General features: G+C 42.3%; 1 protein-coding gene across 2 annotated transcripts; it reads right to left on the minus strand.

Moving 5' to 3' along the window:
* Nucleotides 1–492: 492 nt before the first annotated feature.
* Nucleotides 493–17031, minus strand: LOC111252899 (uncharacterized). Of its 2 annotated transcripts, XM_022811527.2 has the most exons (5): nt 16831–17031; nt 12153–16057; nt 10438–11459; nt 9786–10143; nt 493–9268 (listed from the first exon to the last, which is right to left on the minus strand). In XM_022811527.2, exons 2-5 carry the CDS (start codon nt 13020–13022, stop codon nt 8834–8836), a joined length of 2685 nt encoding a protein of 894 aa, XP_022667262.1. In that variant the 5' UTR covers nt 13023–16057; nt 16831–17031; the 3' UTR covers nt 493–8833. The 2 variants fall into 2 exon arrangements, with proteins under 2 accessions (XP_022667262.1, XP_086849152.1); XM_086993026.1 differs by lacking the exon at nt 16831–17031 and having other exon boundaries at nt 5289–9268; nt 12153–16785.
* Between the last annotated feature and the right edge of the window lie 122 nt (nt 17032–17153).

A 17153-nucleotide genomic window follows, 5' to 3' on the forward strand; every position in this document is an offset into this window, starting at 1 on the left:
AAAAGTATATATACCTAACAAGACATGATTCTTAAAGTAATATCCTAGGAAAAAATTATACGTTTTCAAGTATGTGTTGTCGTTAAAAATGTTCGTTTTGTGTGTGTATATAAGTTGGCTGATGTGTAGGCTTTATGGAAGGCAGCAAAGGTGTTTACGCTTAAAAAAGAAGTGTCGGCATTGACTTAAAACAGTCTGGTTTCCAAGTCATTTGCAGATACTGATCCAATGGGCTTTCAGTCAAGCGATTCCTTGGATTGAAAATGCAAGCAATTTTTCGAAGATCACGTGAACTGAGACGTAAAATTTGCTTAAAGATTACATGTCTGTTTTGGAAAGCTTGCTTTTGGTCTTCATGGCTTTTGACATTCCTATTTTTATCCTTGCGCAAGTCTAACGAGTTCTTTGGGCATGTGAAACATATGAACCCAATAGTGCTTATATTTTATGAGATCGTTGTTTTGCCAAACGAAAAATGAGTTCTGCTGTTAATTATGGAACAACGCTCTTCAGTAATCTTTATTAAACTTAATTGGTCAAATGCTATTTAGATATTTAAGCATTCAGATTATAGCTAGCTATAAACGGTGCCTTAATTCGGATTTTTGCGGCGGAAGTCACCGACTTATAAGTAGTCGATGAAAAGTGGAAAAGGATTTCCATGTACGGTGCATTGCAACGCAGGAATAAGTAATAGTCGAAAATAAAGAGCGTATAAAGTTAGGGGGATACAATTAGGTTATTTGGCTCTTTGTTTTTTCCCTTTAGCGGTTCCCCTGTCCCCCGCCTTTCGATAGTGACAATAAAGCTATACATATAATTGCTTGGTGCGCACCATACTCCACTGAAACTGCCTTGAATCGAAAATCGAATTGACAGTATTATTCGATTGTATTGGTCTTTTCGTATGGGAATAATCAAGCCGTCGTAATAGATAGCTCGGTCACTGTCAACATATCTCAAGCATCACTTTTTTTTAGCAGTCTTTTTAAAACAGGTTCGTTTTTCATTTATCCGACGCCATTACCCGCGAACTAGAGTAGCAGAGTGTATGCTTTAAAACGCACTTCCGCGAAAAGAAACAAAAACTGTGCAAGATCCACTATTTTTCTAACTGTTTGTCGTATCTGCGATCTGTTGTCTTTTGCTGTCACACGAATCTGTCCCGCATCAATGAAACAATCACTTTTATAGTATTACCGTCGTTACCGGTAAATATTACTGACTGTTTAGGGAATCAGCGTTTTCCTTTTGTTTATTATTATTACTGTTATTATAATCGTTGTTTATGATTATTGTTCACCATCGTTTAATTTTTGCCTATTAGTCTTTTCGACGTGCCGACGAGACAGGATATTCTTACTCGTTAATTGTTTCGTGTCAATCGGGTGTTACTGTCGTATAGTTTTTAGTCAATCACTAGCTATCTCATTCGACTGGTCATCGTCAATCAAACACTCAGTGTTTTTGCTCAGCAAGCTTATCATTCACTCATTTAATTAATTCACTTATAGCTATTACCAACGATGCAGTCACCAAGCAATCAGTGGTTGTTATTGATCTATAATACATTTATATATATATATATATATATATATATATATATATATATATATATATATGAGACCTAACGATAGATGCCGATGGGGTGCATCGATGCATGAGCCCCATCAACGTCATAACCGTCGTCGTCGTCGTCGTCATCATAATAATTATCTGTATTGTCAACATCATTTCTATTATTGTTTCCACACCATTTTATCATCAGTATCTCATTAAGCAACCATGTTTCAGTCATCTCATTGACGAGAGTCTTCTGAAGGTTCGTCTCGCGGGCCATTTATCCTGTCGTTGCGGATAGTACATACGCACAATGGGTGCTACGGTATCCTTTTGACTGCTTTTACTATAGGTGCAGCTGCTGGCCGACTGGCAAAAGCAGTTTACAGGTAAACAAGATTCAATTCACATACAAGAATTTGTTTTTGCCAGACCATTCTCTGGCCACTATCTAGCATGTACATACACTCGCTAACAGCGCCTTTACGAACAACAGTTTTCATCAAAGGCTTCCGTAAGATCGATCATTCCCTGCCACTTGACGCTTGCGCGCTCAGGGGACATGGGAAGCAGTCAAGAGCATTATGTGGTTTCGCTTATCTATGAATATGTTACTGTTGTCTTCATCACTGTTACTTTTATCATTACATGCTATATAATATTGTTGATATTTTTGATATTGTTGATACTATTATAATCATTATCAACGCTGTACTTTATCTATATAATCGGCAGATAATTGTTGGTAAAAAGGACCGTACCTTTTTTGCTTCTTGTTATCGTTATCATTATTATTATCCAATATTTATAACGAGCATCACCAGAATACATATCCTAATCAACAAACGGATGATCGATTATTACATTCATACTACATATATTTTTTTTTACTCATGACCAGATATTTCGGAGTAACATGGCCTGCTTTAAGTATAGCACTAACGACCATTAAAATAATAATACTAATTAAGGTCATAATATTATATTAGCTGAAAATATTAGTTAACGGTTAAATGTATCCGCTTTTCTTGAGATTTTTTTCTCCGTGAAATCGATCTTTTTTTTGTCGTGGAGTGCGCGATATATATTTAACGCAGAGCAGTAAATGCTCATGAAGTATTTTTTTATCGATATCACCGCTTCTCTTTATTATAATAATCATCAGAATTAATCTACAGAATTTTACGGTACATTGCATTACATCTATAACCATACAATATATTGGGCACTTTTACTTTTACAGCAAGAAAAATTGCGGGAATCATATCAGAGCATTCTTTTTTTGCATCCAGTATTGCAGTTCGTTGCTTCATCATATATATATATATATATATATATATATAGGGTAACAGTGATTTAAGTTCTTATCGAATTGAACCCATCAATATTATCCATTTACGTTTCAAATCATAAGATCCTAGCTTAGTCTTTACGACACTAGCCGAGTTCAGCTTAGCGATTGCCCAACGCCTGATGCTGCGGGCCAAATTGAAAAAGCCCCGAACCCTGCCGTACATACGACAAAGCGGCTTCAAGGTAACCATACAACTTCTTTCCATACATACTGTTTCCAACGTCCTTTCCATAAACGTCTGCCCCCATCTACTCGTTAGTCACCTTCATGGATATTTCCTTGTCTTATATTCAATTATGTCAGCACAACAAGTAACACCTTAGAAAAAGAGACTAGACAATACTCTAAGATCAGTCATTCCTTCGTGTAGAATATTAAAGGCTAATGACTATGAGCCAGGGCCTTATCTCTCGATTTTGTATGGCCATACATAGGATATTTCTACCAAGTTTGATCGTTAGATGCGTTTAATATTTTTAAAAGATATGAAAGCAAATGTGCGAAAGAAAGTAGAAAAACAAACTGAATATATCAACAATCAGACATCGTAACGCAAAAATCTTGGATGCGCTGACCTTGTGCGCCTTGACAAGGTTACCATAGAAGCTACGTGATGCATGCGGATGTACGTATGTCAGGGCCAGTCAGGCTGGGTAATGCGCTTGACTGAAAGACTTTTGGTAGCTGCTTTCCAATCTGACTAGAATTTGTTACGATGACTGAATTTCGACCTCTCCTGGGGTCATAGGTTATGATCTCGCATCCAGTTTGTCCCATATATAATGCTTTTCTGGTCTGTCAACTCCATTCTTTCTATAATAAGCAGTTTTCAACTGCCTTAGCTTATAGCGGTCCAATAATTTCTACAGGGCTACTGAAAAACATTTTTTAGCATGCGTGCGTGCTGTTCGTTAGGCCGAACCGGACAAATACAATTTGGGCTAGGCCGTGTCCGTTTGGAATCAAACATTTAAGAGGCTTATTCTGCATAAAAAGGTTGACATACATGTGTGGTAATTTTATTTCAAGAGCGCACCTGTCCGGAGCGAAACGATATCACTCCGTATAAATCAAGCAATGTTTCAGATTGCGGCAAGGTTTCCTCCTTTCAGAGTCCCAAAACTGACGATGTTTGGCAGCGAATCAAATTCAAACAGTTGCGACGACAGTTTTAGCATCAGCACCACATTTCGTCTGTAAAGTGTGCAACTTCGATTTTTAATCATTAACTTATCCAAAGCACAACACAATGAGGAAGAATAAAATAAATTGTTGGCCCGTGTCCATCGGTATTTAACATCGATGCCCAGGCATACCTTATTTTTGTTTCTTTTTTTTATATGTTGAATTCTTCGTTGCTATCATGGTGAATATTGTTGAATACCATTATTACAAGCAAGTGCGGCCAGGTTAATGTACGCTGATTAATAAATTCGAATATTAGTCATACAGTTGTCAAGTCCAATATATTGCCTATTGTGCACTAATATATTATATTTGATCTTTCATCTATTATCGAAGCTGGAAACATCGTAATAGTTAACATCGAAAAAGTTAGTACATGCTCTATACTTGTGTATTTCTGACATTTTTTTAAGGTTTTTTTTTTTATTACTGTTGACGATCATGCGGGCTCGGATTTTGTACCATTATATGCTATCACTGGCTTACAAAAAAAATCGGTTCAGTTTTATTGCAAATAAAGAAAAAGATGAAAATTCAAAGACGCAGACTTACAGACTAGTTTTATGGTTTGTAGTTAGCAGTAAGGACCACAGCATCACATATACGCGCGAATCAACGCCGCCAATGATTATCGAACGAGGGCTGTTTAAGACCGGCTGCCGAGTTACAACTGCTGTTGAATTACTCAAAAGGGCACATAAAAATGAAAAAAAAGACAATGTTCTTTTTATGTCAGCAACGTGTATATGTAGCACTTAATGAGAACGAATAGAGACCGCTAATGATTTGTCATTACTATTGTTATTATTATTATTGCTTTTACAGGACCAGATAACAAAAAGATGGTTTTCTAGCTTCGCCTTTTCGTTGTTGATTTGAGCACTGCGATTTGAGCGACCCGTTTTAGTCACGCAAAAACGGCGAGTGATTCGTAATGTTGGGGTGGCACATACTGCATCTGTGTGCAGTATCTCTCCTGAATTGAATACTTAACGGTCGTGTAACGCCATGTACAGATATAACACTATTTAATGATAAAATTAAGCCTAGAGTAAGCCGGTTTAACGCTAATAGTGTCATTTGTGAGAAACGCCTGTATTTGACACATTTGATTATATATATGGAAACAACAGCATTACTATATGTACTTATATATAAGTTATATAATATATAATAATAATATTAATAATAGAATTAAAAGCAACAGTAATACTCATTTTATTATTGTTGTTGAATTTCGTACTGTTTCTAGCACCGTTACTATTTTGTTATGGTCCGTATAATAATCTCGTTATCATTGCTCCATCTATGTTCTTGTCGGAACGAGTAAAAGAGGTATATTTGTAGAGGTGTTGAATGTAAATAAAACTAAAGCTCGACGAAGCTTACTTGGTGAGTCAAAAATGATAGACCAAAGATCACGCTAAGCCGTAATAATAGCAGAATAGCATGCGCACGATATACAAAGAGGCAAATAATCGCTAAGAACATACGATACAAGCATAAGGTCAAATCATAAAAATGATGAACTTTTGGTAATGGATTTGGATGATTCGGATGAATAATATATAGTTGGTGAGCAACCGTAGTTCACATAGCTAGAAAACAAAAACTTACAGCATCCAAAACGAAAATTGTCGCCTCAAAGTATACATGGGAACTATCACGAACATTACTTCCGAAAGCCGTATAAATGTCTTGATATTTGATTAGCAATTTTCCCGATAAAGACACGTTATCTTTCTTTCTTCGCGACTTCGCAATTCATCGACATGCACACTTTATCAACTATTTATATTTATTAGTTTGTAGAATACGTATTTTTGCAACGAAGACGGCTAAGCTGAACAGAACACTGTTCGTCCATTTCAACGGTAAATCACTTCTCTTATGGGACATCTCAGACTGGTTGCGAAACACCGCGCCATTACCGAGAGTGTCATGCTCCCAATAAACTTTATGCAATTCTAGAATCGATAAAATATTATTTGCTATAATCTCAAACGAGTATATTACGCATGTATGTAAAATGTTGACGAAAGCAAATGCTAAACGTATTTTAAACGAGAGCTTCTCTGCACTCGCCAACAACACGACACTTCGCTGTATCATAGCACCACCAATCTGTTGGAGATCAGATAGACGAGAGTGGTCTTCAAAGCCGCAAGACAGCCGCGGCACAATAGCGGTGTGCACAGGAAATGAGATCTGCGGAGACTCAGGCCAGCATTGAAGCAACAACAGGCATCGTAACATAACGCTGGAAAAACTTCGCCGTAGCTTCGCAACACCACGAAGGATTAAAATGTCTGCAGAAGAGTTGATGAGCTACGCTGTTAAGAAACCATTCGCTGCAAATTGAGCAGTGCTCTTCACGCCCTCTTAGCACTATGACGAGTCACAATTCTTTCCTCACGGTGAGGTTCACTTAGGATAATAGTTCATGGTGCATGTGTGAGCGCTCCAGGCTGTTATGCCAGACCCCGTAAAAGCAAGTTTATGAATGGTGCCTCATGGATTAAATCGGTGGTTGACTGGCTATTCAGGGTTTTTTTTTTTGGATCTCAGATAATTGAGCGAAACACCGACGGCAACGCGCTAAACCACCTGATTACAGACGCGATATAAACACAACCACTGGAGGGTTGTTCGCTGATTCTGTTCATAGACAATGCATAGAATGACTTTATGATCCTGGCCCATCGTGAATAAAAAAAGACGCGATTGTAACAAGGAAATCGGCTTTTGGTACGAGATCCCAAAAACGGTCATTTCACATACCTCAAAAGACCCAAGCTACGTGCGCGATCACGGCCATGTTTCAGTCTTCCATTCGTCATAAAAAGCCATTGAGTCTTTAGGGCGTGCTAGTTTCTTGAGTTAGCCATGACTCGGTCCAATCATATGGCAGTGACAATATTCGTCTACGTACTATGCCGTCATCTTCTGTGACTTGTGGTTTCGCTCAAACAACTCCACTCCAATGACTACTAAACGTTTCCACAACTGTGCGTGTCATTGAGACTAACACATAACCTAATGACTATAGCTTCATCTATAAGCTAGCAATATCAGTAAATACGAGATTCATTGATGGTCTAGACTGACTCAAAGAGCGAAAAGGAACAAAGATACTCTTCAGTCATGAACCACGGCCATCTGACCTCCTCTTCTCATTAACTCAATGAGCTATAATGGCGTGGCCTTACTCCGGACCATGTCCTGTAACCGGCAAACATCACTATGGTTTCCGTGCCGTCTGTTTGTGGAGAAACAAAAAGGAAACAACTCTGTATAGCTTGATCAAAAATCAAAATCGTGCTATTCGCACTTGATTGAAAAGTTCTCTATTTTTTTTTTTTTTTACAGCGCTACTGTATCTGCAGTGAAGCTGTTTGGTTACTAGCCAAGTCCTCGCCGACCGCTTTATTGTTTTCTAATATAAGGTCCTCCGAAAGCGCACTGACTTATTTCAAATTTTGCTCAAATGGTTGTTATTCTGCCCCATGCTACATTCATTTTTATAGGATGTAGTTTTATTTTGTCGTCTGCTAGTGCTGTCATTAACGTCGTTGTATCGAACTGTTCGTTCTGTCGCGTAGCGAACAAAATCCAAAGCTCCGCCGCCGATTGTTGTCAATATGATTATTACTATTATTATGAATTCAATTTCGACTAAAAGTAATCTTTTTGTCGCTATTATGCATTCGTCTACAACACATTTACACTAAAATCAATCAGTCAGTTCATAAACAATAATAATCATCATTCGCGATATCGCCGCCGACTACAATATGTATAGTTAATTTGTATAGAGATATGTACAATCCTTCAGTCGATCATTGTTCAATAAATCTACAAAGCGTCTAGCTATTTCTTAACCGTATTGTTTTTCTGTACGTCGTTGATATTTCTTTCTATATATAATTAATCAACAAATATATAGCATTAGAAGTCATCAGGTATACCAAGACTAGATCCCGATAAACATCAACCAATATTCTTGAATTGAATATTGTCCACTATGTCACGTATATCATAGTATCGTAATTATTATCGTGATTAATAATAATTACTTCTTGATCATCCCACTTCAACTTTGCCCCTGTAAAAACTACCCTAAGTGACGGTGTCAAGCACCCGTTCCCTCTTAGTATTCTAGCGCGCTCCCATAATTTGCTCATTATTTTTCATATTGTTATCATATTTATATTTTTTTGTTTTCTCTATTATAGAACCTTCGTGTAACGAAAAAATTACAGATCGATCATCTAGGTACTACTTAGCTTCGAGTAGCCAACCAGTCTAAAGAAGAATAATAGTAATAATTATTACTATTATAATATTAGTGGTCATAATGACAATAATATCTATCGTCATCTAATCAGCCTAATTTTTGGTGTTCGATAATATTAATTATAAAATAATCATAACTTCTTAATATCGACACCTTGATTCTGTCGATAGCGAGTATGATTTGACAAGCGTGAACGACTTGGCCTGATAATAACAATAATGTGTTAACTAGGAATCGATAATAATTATCAGCCTTCTGTCTGTTTGCCAGCAGTCAATCAACGAGTTATTGCTTAATCAATTATTGTTATCGTGGCTAATTCTTCTCATCTAATAATAATAGTTACACTAATGAGTTATCTCACTGGTGTTAATAATATAGCCAAAACAAAACAAGACAAGCTAGCTCCAAGCGGCTACTAATGGTTGTTCTACGAATCACATCGTCGCAGGTGTTGTTATCGCTGCTTGTGCTGCCTGTACTTGCTGTTGTTGTTGTTGTTGTTGTTGAGGAGGCTGCGACCGGAGCTGCAGTTGTTGGGTTTGTTGTTTCTGGGCTTGGCTGGTCTGTTGTTGTTGCTGTTGGGGCTGGGTCGCCTGTGCTTGCGATTGCTGCTGTGCCGGTTGAGCTGTTTGTTGTTGCTGAGTTTGGGGTGCTTGGGGCTGCTGTTGTGTTTGTTGCGGCTGTACTAGCGTGTGGTTGCTGTGGCCATCCGTTGCTGCAGCGACAGCTGCGGCCGCGGCGGCTGCCACCGATGCTGTAGGAGGTTGTGAAGAAAGTGGGCTTAGGGAAGGGGGTACTGCTGCTGCCGCTACTGGGGAAGATGGAAAAAACTTCCCGCCGTGCGTTACCGTGACAACCCCCGAAGGCAACTATTTCATAAGGGATGACAATTAATACAGCATAAATAAAAATAATTAAATTAGATGCGATTAGACAGCAGAGATTTTCTTAGTTATCATTAGCAAAACGCTCGAACGGTTTGGAGGTCCACCCAGGCCGCGTCTACAAATTGCAGATCTACAACGCTGCTATTGAGATTTGTAATGTCTGGGGCCTCTTATGCTATATTATACATGAACGCAATAAATATGTTGCTAGCCTATACGATAAATGCATCGCGCTCGAGTTTCACTCTTAAATTTTGCTTTGTTTGTTTTACTAAACGTTGTCTACTATTACAAACAACGTTTTATTTTACTTTGTTTCCTCGTATTTTCACGTACGAAATACGCGAGCATGAAGCACAAACCGACACAGAATGGAAACAAAAAAAAAAATTAATCACTCCATTCACTGGTCATTGCATGAAAATAATTAATAACCGGCCCAATCCAAAGCATAGTCATACAAGTGCTACTAAACGATACCGTTGTATACAACACAAACCTGCTGTGTGGCTGTGGACGTGGTGTGCAGGCAATTTTCATTCGCCTTTGTGACCACGGTTGCTGCCGTCGCTGTGGGCGGCAGAAGAGGCCCGTGAGGAGCGGAGGGCGGAGGCGCCAGGCCCGTAGCCACCGTAAGGCCTCCTACCGTGACGCTATGAAGTTGACCGTTGTGAAGTTGGCCACCGACGCTGCCATTCAACAGCTGCTGTGGCGCATGTCCGCCACCGTGTTGGCCACTAGTTGAATGATGTCCTGCGTGCCCACTATGTTGCGTGTGCACCAACATCGGATGGTGCACCATCTGTTGACCGTTTGATGTAACTGCCTGGACGCCTTGTGATGTTACGTAACCGACTCTGTAACGAAATGCAATACAACCCAAAATGGCGTTAAAGACATGGGAGATGAAGGTTAATGAAAGGACAAAGTATGGGAGTGTTTGCGTAGATCACGGACGACTCTGAGACCTTATCATTTGTCATTATATAGTGCATTCTATTTAATAGTATGTATAATTATCAAAACTCATTCGACTTCGCATATTTATTACGGTCTCTTGATGTCGAGTCAATGATAAGCAGCTATGCCAGTTTCATGTCCTATCTTCATATTTGGATATTTAAACGTATTATATGTACTATATAGCTAACCCGTTCTGTTGGGGTGGCGCGGTAGCCACAAACGTAGGGATATGATAACCAGGGTAGGTTGTTGGCAAATAAGTTGTGCACGCGGCACCCTCTGGTTGAACGATCGTATGTTGCATGACGATTGCAGTCCCGTAATAATGCGGGGGTGGAGTATGCGTGTTGAATGGCGGTTGATGACTGGGCGGCGAAGGCGACGATGACGGAGGAGTCGAATCCTCTTCAGAGCTTGCGGCACCACCGGTTTGTGCCCCTGCAATGACTGCTGCCAAGGGGGCACAAAGCTGGTGTTGCTGCTGCTGGGGGCCACCGTTGTTGCCACTGGGGCTAACAAGTCCATTCCCGCCTGTCACAGAATCTGCCCCTCCTGTTGATCCATTCAGGTTAAGCGCCTGGATACGCTGCACGCGCTGAATCGCTGTGGTTGACAAATTTCGAGCCTTGAGCGAATCGGGTGTCAACTCGCAAAAGTCGTTCATTGACGCCACGTCATGAAATTTTGGAATGTATTTCTTCATTTGATTGGTGCGCAGCACCTGGTAGACAGCGCCATCGGCAATGTTAACATCTGCTCGATGATGATGGTGATGCTGATTTGTCGTGTATAGCGGCGGAGGTTGGGCAGCGATGAATCGAGTAGGTCCTAGTGGATGGTGTAGTGTAGCAGGACCACTTGCTTGCGTCTGACACCCGGCGTGGCCTCCCTGAGCCGTGTGTGTGGGCACACCGGATCCTGGCGTCGTCGTCGGATGATGCCGATCAAAGAAGTTGCTCACAATGTCGAGATCGGCGAAATGAGTGCAAATCTCATCGAACAGCTCACGAATCTCTTTGTGAACAGCCTCTGTATTATTGTTATACATTGTCGATAGAGACGGCAACGAGTTCGTCGAGTTGCTTAGCTTGTTTCGAAGTTCGGCTATCTGCGCATAATCTTTGACCACATGCATCTGGCGACCGTCGGCGAACGTCCCGCACAACGAAACCTTTTGTGGATGCACCGGAATATTGGCCTTTACTACCACCTATGATGCACGCGTAATATACAATCAAAAAACAGGCGTCTGCTATGTTACTGGCTAGAAAAACAAATATAATCGAATTATAATTTACGCAGTTTTTGTGATATGTACTGAGGGAACTTTATTATATGTGTATTGACGTCTCTAATGCTAACCAAACGTTTAAACATGTTTTGGAGTTCCTTAGATCGCTGTATTACAGAAAGATTTTAAGCTATTTCAGCATATACCTTCATTAGAACTATGCGTTTAAGTCAAGTTATCTGTTTACTATAACACTCTTAAACAAATATATTTACCTTTAATTGACCACTGGATGCTAAATACCATTTTACTGGATAACTCTTGAACGAGCGTCTACTAATTTCACGACCACAACAAAAAAGTCTGTTCATAACATCGATAAGGGAGAGATCTTTGAAGGACTAAAACTAATGGCGTGTGAGCTTTTTTCACAAGATTAGCGAGGTAAGCTAAGATTCGCAACGCTAGCATTTGGTTTATCTTTGGAATAGGTCAATAGTAATCGATAATATACAAAAAAATTGAAATTTTATGTAACGATATATCGCTAATTGAGTATTATTCAGCTATTTATTAAACAAACACGTTATAAACTTGCAAGCGTCGAAGTGCATTTTTCTTCTGTATCGCTCAGCTATACACATAGAAAATCGAAAGCTATTGGATACCCACCTGGTTGAGTTTGGCGCTTGACTGCGGCGTGGGTGCAGGTGGAGCCCCACTCGGTGCGAAGCCCGGAGGCGCTCCAGGTTGTACGACGGATTGCATCTGTACGGTATTTACGTTGACGCTGACATTCGGTGGCGGATGACACCATTGAAATTGCGGAGGAATCAACGAGCTGATGACGGGAAGCGGATACGTATAGACGGGTTGACCAGGTGGGCACTGTAAGCCAACACCGACACCAAGTCCCACGCCAACTGGTTGGGTCGTTCCAGCTACTCCGACCGTCGGCGCTCCACCTACTCCGCCGGCGGCCCCAACTGATGTTGCTGGTCCCTTGGAATTCATGTTGGTTATCGCGGCTGGCTGTGTCGGTTGATTTGACTGTGGTGTCAACTTTTCGAGACTCGATTTCTGTCTCTCCAACGATATCTGCTGGGTGTAGGTAAACGCCGGATGTAGGGCTGACATAGCGTACAGCAATACCAATTCCTCAAGACATTTTGGTTCAAGCGCTAGTGAACTCTTTTCCTGAGGCAGTCCACCCGTTAGAACGTTATAAAGAATTGTTGCGACTTGCGTACTCTCGCAGCGCAGCAATGCAAGCGAGACAATCAGCCGGGATCGTGACGGGGCATCAAGGGGACCTCCGCCATGTTCAGCTAATCGCTGCACATCGATGGGATTGTTTGCGCGAACTTCATGCTCTTTGAGAAAGAGCTGTTCGCGCGTCGCCAACTTAGTCAGATAGTTCTGTACGAAGCGCACCTCAAGCGGTACGCAGACGTTCAGGATCTGACATAACGTCTCTAGGCGGCGATACGACGGAAGTTGACGGAACCACAAAAACACGTCGTGCTCGCTTAGTGACACCATCCTGCATACTGTCTCGAGAGATCTAGCTGTCTTAGCTTGAGTCTTCGCCGTTTCTTTGTTATCGCTATCGTATGCTGCCAGTACTGCTGCTGCCACTGCTACGACTCCAATGCTGGCGGCTTACATTAATTGACGGCCTCTGCTGTCTTTCACCGGCGTCGGCGTCGTCGTCGTGTTTCGACGTCACTGGCCCCAGTCTGACCGCCTGTTGGTTTACTGCCCGCCCTCAACCTGAACGAAGACGTCAGGCTATTAACATTTACCACCAGCAATAACACTGCTACTGCCGCTGCTGCAGCTGCAGCCGCTGCTACAGTTCGTACTACAACAAAGACGATCAACCGTGGCTGCTTTTAACACCGTCACTGACTTGACTATCTGCCGCACGGCGCACACGCACTCACACACATACACACACTCGTAGGGACACACGACGATCACTAACACAGCGTCAGCACTGGTACAATCCGCTATCCCAGCTGGCCTGTCTGCCGCACACGGCTTTCCTCGTAGCGGAACTGTCGACACCAAAAGACGATCTAACGGGTGAACATCAACGATGGGAGTCGCTGTCTCCTTTGCGTGGTGCAAACAAGCTCGCACCACAGCCAACGCGGCGAGACTACTCGAGATGAAACGAAAGAAATATCTGTGTAGATTCACCCGCGCACACACTCAAAGTAGTATGTGATTGTAACGGTGCTGAATGGCTTTTCTTCGTCTTGTTGTCGTTTACGATCCCGCACAGCGTAAGGGAAGCTGCGAACGGAAGATCTTTCGCATTCTAGCACAACTCCTCTCCTGTCGTACTTGATTAGTAAGATTTGAAAAGCTATTCACGCTAAGTGACGACAAAAAGAGGCGACGGAACAACTAAATGTTGAGTATCGTAATCTCATTTCTGCTCCATCCATCGTTTAGGTGTTGCAGACAATATGCATCATCGTTTGATGGTAATGATGATGATGTGACGATAACGTGATTGAAACACTGATGAGGAAACACCTCTTTGACAGTTAGCGTCTTGGCGTCAAATAAGCGTAACCCCAAATCCACTTCCCATTGAGTTGAACTAGACTACAAATTCAATTTTTGCACTTAAACTCGAAAATTCTCAATGCTCTAAGAGCATAATGTCCGTTATGTCGCTCAAAAATGTATGTGCGTTCATTGTTTTCCTCGGTTTTGCCTACGTACCGGTCGGCCACCTCTGCTTCTCATATTGTGGGACCGCTATTACTGAGGCCGCTGGCTCCCTAGCGACTTAGACTAACTGTATCTAACCAACTATTCGAGTCCAGGTGCAGAAGTCGTCGTGCTGATGCTGACGGTCGTGATCGTGGTGTTCTAGATGGGCATCACAAACTTACACACACACACACACACACACACACACAGGCCGACAACGACATTCAGACACACGGTAAATGGTAGTTTGCTATTCCCCATTCAGTTTTCGGGGCTGCTGCTCCACTACTTCTTGCTAAGTGAAGCGCTGTTTGAAGCGCAACACCTTTTGAGATGTTGCCTTCGACTGACCGGGCCCTGCTACTGTTGCTACTCCTACTCCGGCTGAAGTTGGCTGACGGCGTCTTCCACTTCGTACTAGCGTTCGCGCGTACCGTGCAGTAAATGCCGTTTATCCCGCAGGTGTTACGAGCGTTATTCCAACACAGACGTCACCGCTGCCGTTGTCGTTATTGTTGTTGCCGTTGTAAATACGGTCGCCTGTGCAATGCATTCGCCTGTCTCATTCATAGGCACCCGCAACAAACAGCGACATCGAATCCAGCAACCGACCAGACGTTTTGGTTTCGCACCGAAAACGCTTTGTCCTCGAGACTTATGCGCAGCGAAAACCCAGTCAGTAGTGTCCGCTAGCACCGTCTAACGCAGTCTTCGTTTTCAACAGTGGCCGTCGATTCCGCCTGTCCTGCGGATGGTGAAATTCGTCGTTTTCGCACTCACTATTCTAGCAGTCAGTTGTAGCAGTTGCAGAACCACCAATTGCTCTTCTGCTTATAGCAGTACCTGCAGCAGCCTTGGGAACTGCGAACGTAGTAACACAATTACGTACACTCCCGATCAACTATGGGTGCTCGCTTTCACGGCAGTGGCTGGCGGTGCACCGCTCTGCTGCTGCTGCTGCTGCTGCTACTGCTGCTGCTGCTGCGGGAACGGCTGCTACCTTTGCTGTTGTTCGTGGTGACGATGCTGCTGCTGCTGCTGGTTCTCTCTAATGCGATTGAGTACAGAGTTGTTTTTCACCATTAGCATCAGCGCCACCACATCTAAAACTGTGGTAATGGCTGCCTTCGCAAAGACTTCTCTGTCGCCCGCTTTGACTCTGCTAGTAATAACAGGAGGATAAGCAAAGACGACGACTCTGGCGAACGTATGAGGAAAATTCAAATCCAGCCGAGACGTCAATCGACGGCGTTCTACTAGAGAAAGCGTTTCTTCGATCGGTGTTCGTTGTCGACGAAAATTTGACGTCACAACAGATTTTCGAGCGCGACAAATCGGTCGATTGTTGGATTGATAGCGGAGCCGCGATCTGCAACTTAGGCAGATGCGTTCCACGCGTAGATGTTCTGTGCTGGCCTGTCGCAGCAGAGAAGGTAGCCTGTTCGCTGCAGTGCTCGATCGAATGGGTTGACGGGTATCGCCTTTAAGCGCAGCTCCGTCGGTTCTGTTTGTCTGCTCGGCTGCTGCTGCCGCGGCCGTTGCTGCCGCAAAGAGGAGATAATAAACACAGAAGGAGCGCGAAACTCGAATCGCCGTTGTAATCGAAGAAATAATGAATTAAATGAAATTGGAAAACGACAAAGTTAATGAATTCTTATCATTTTAGCGAACATGCCAAAAACTGTTGGAATTGCGCCTTTTGAACAACTCATGTTGACTTTGATAGGCTAGTCGATGTAACCATGTTCGGCGGCAGACCTGAAGTTTTCTCACGAGATACTGTATTTGCGAAGCTTTTTGTTGTCGACATTTTCAATCGTTCAAGTTCCTTTCAAGTAAACCTATTTCTGAATGCAGTATCAACAAAAACAAGATAAATACTCATAATGTGATAATCATAATTTTTCATAAATATGTCCAGTGTATATATATATATAACAACGCACCTACATATAATTATATGTAAGTCCTTTTTATGTCTTCGTTGCCGACAATAGAAAAGTTAAAAAGTCTCTGGCTCCGAAATGCTACCGCTGTAGTTCTGTTACTTAACTCCTTTACTAAAAGCTTTAGTAAAATCTCTCGTGTCAACGACGTAATCCGGGGGATGTCTAGTACGACTTTCCCTATTTATTAGGCTTCTGCTTGTTATTGCATCGTCACTTTAATTGGTGAGATAAAGATTTAAAGGAACCATATTTTTCACGTTCTTCGGACCTCAGACAGGGGTATTTGTCTGGTTCGGCATTGCCATTTGCCACTTGAGTCAACCGTGGGGCGACAAACACACACAGTTGACCCCCTAGCTAATTGTTAGCCATTACCACTATGTCCGCTGGTAAAATGATTTTACCAAGGCAGAAAAAAGGCTCGAAAGAGCAATGTCAATCGAAAATTCCATGACAGAATGCACGAAAAGAGAGAATGCTAATAACAAGAACCAAAAAACAACGACAACGACAACAATCACACTAACTACAAATAGTCAGTCCCCCAATTCGACTTGATCTGCACCATTAATCGTTGTCTTTGTCCTGTCGGATGAACGCATCATGGCAACAACAGTCGGGCGATCGGGTCGACACTGAAGGACCTTTCGAGTTGAAAACCCGTCACTTACCGTGCTATTCTGTTCTAGCTATTACGTTGTAACTTCCACGGCATTATGGGAGATTGCAGCCATGAACACAGAGTCGAATCACGTTTCGCTTCACGTCGCACTGCTTTCAGACGAATGATAGTGACCAGCTGTTCCCCTTGCTGCCTGCCTTCGCTGTCTTCGGCTTTCGTAGGAACGGAACGAAGAGTTGAAGTATGGCTAGTCGGAGGTTGTGCCGCTAACTGCTGCTGCTGCTGCCGCCGCCGCCGCCGCCGCCGCCGATGACGATAACCAAAATGGCGTCGTTCATGCCAACATAATAACTAAGGCACTACCACAGCACG

Source organism: Varroa destructor, unplaced genomic scaffold, assembly GCF_002443255.2.
Source record: "Varroa destructor unplaced genomic scaffold, Vdes_3.0 BEIS01000006.1, whole genome shotgun sequence".
In the NCBI taxonomy this organism is placed as follows: domain Eukaryota; kingdom Metazoa; phylum Arthropoda; class Arachnida; order Mesostigmata; family Varroidae; genus Varroa; species Varroa destructor.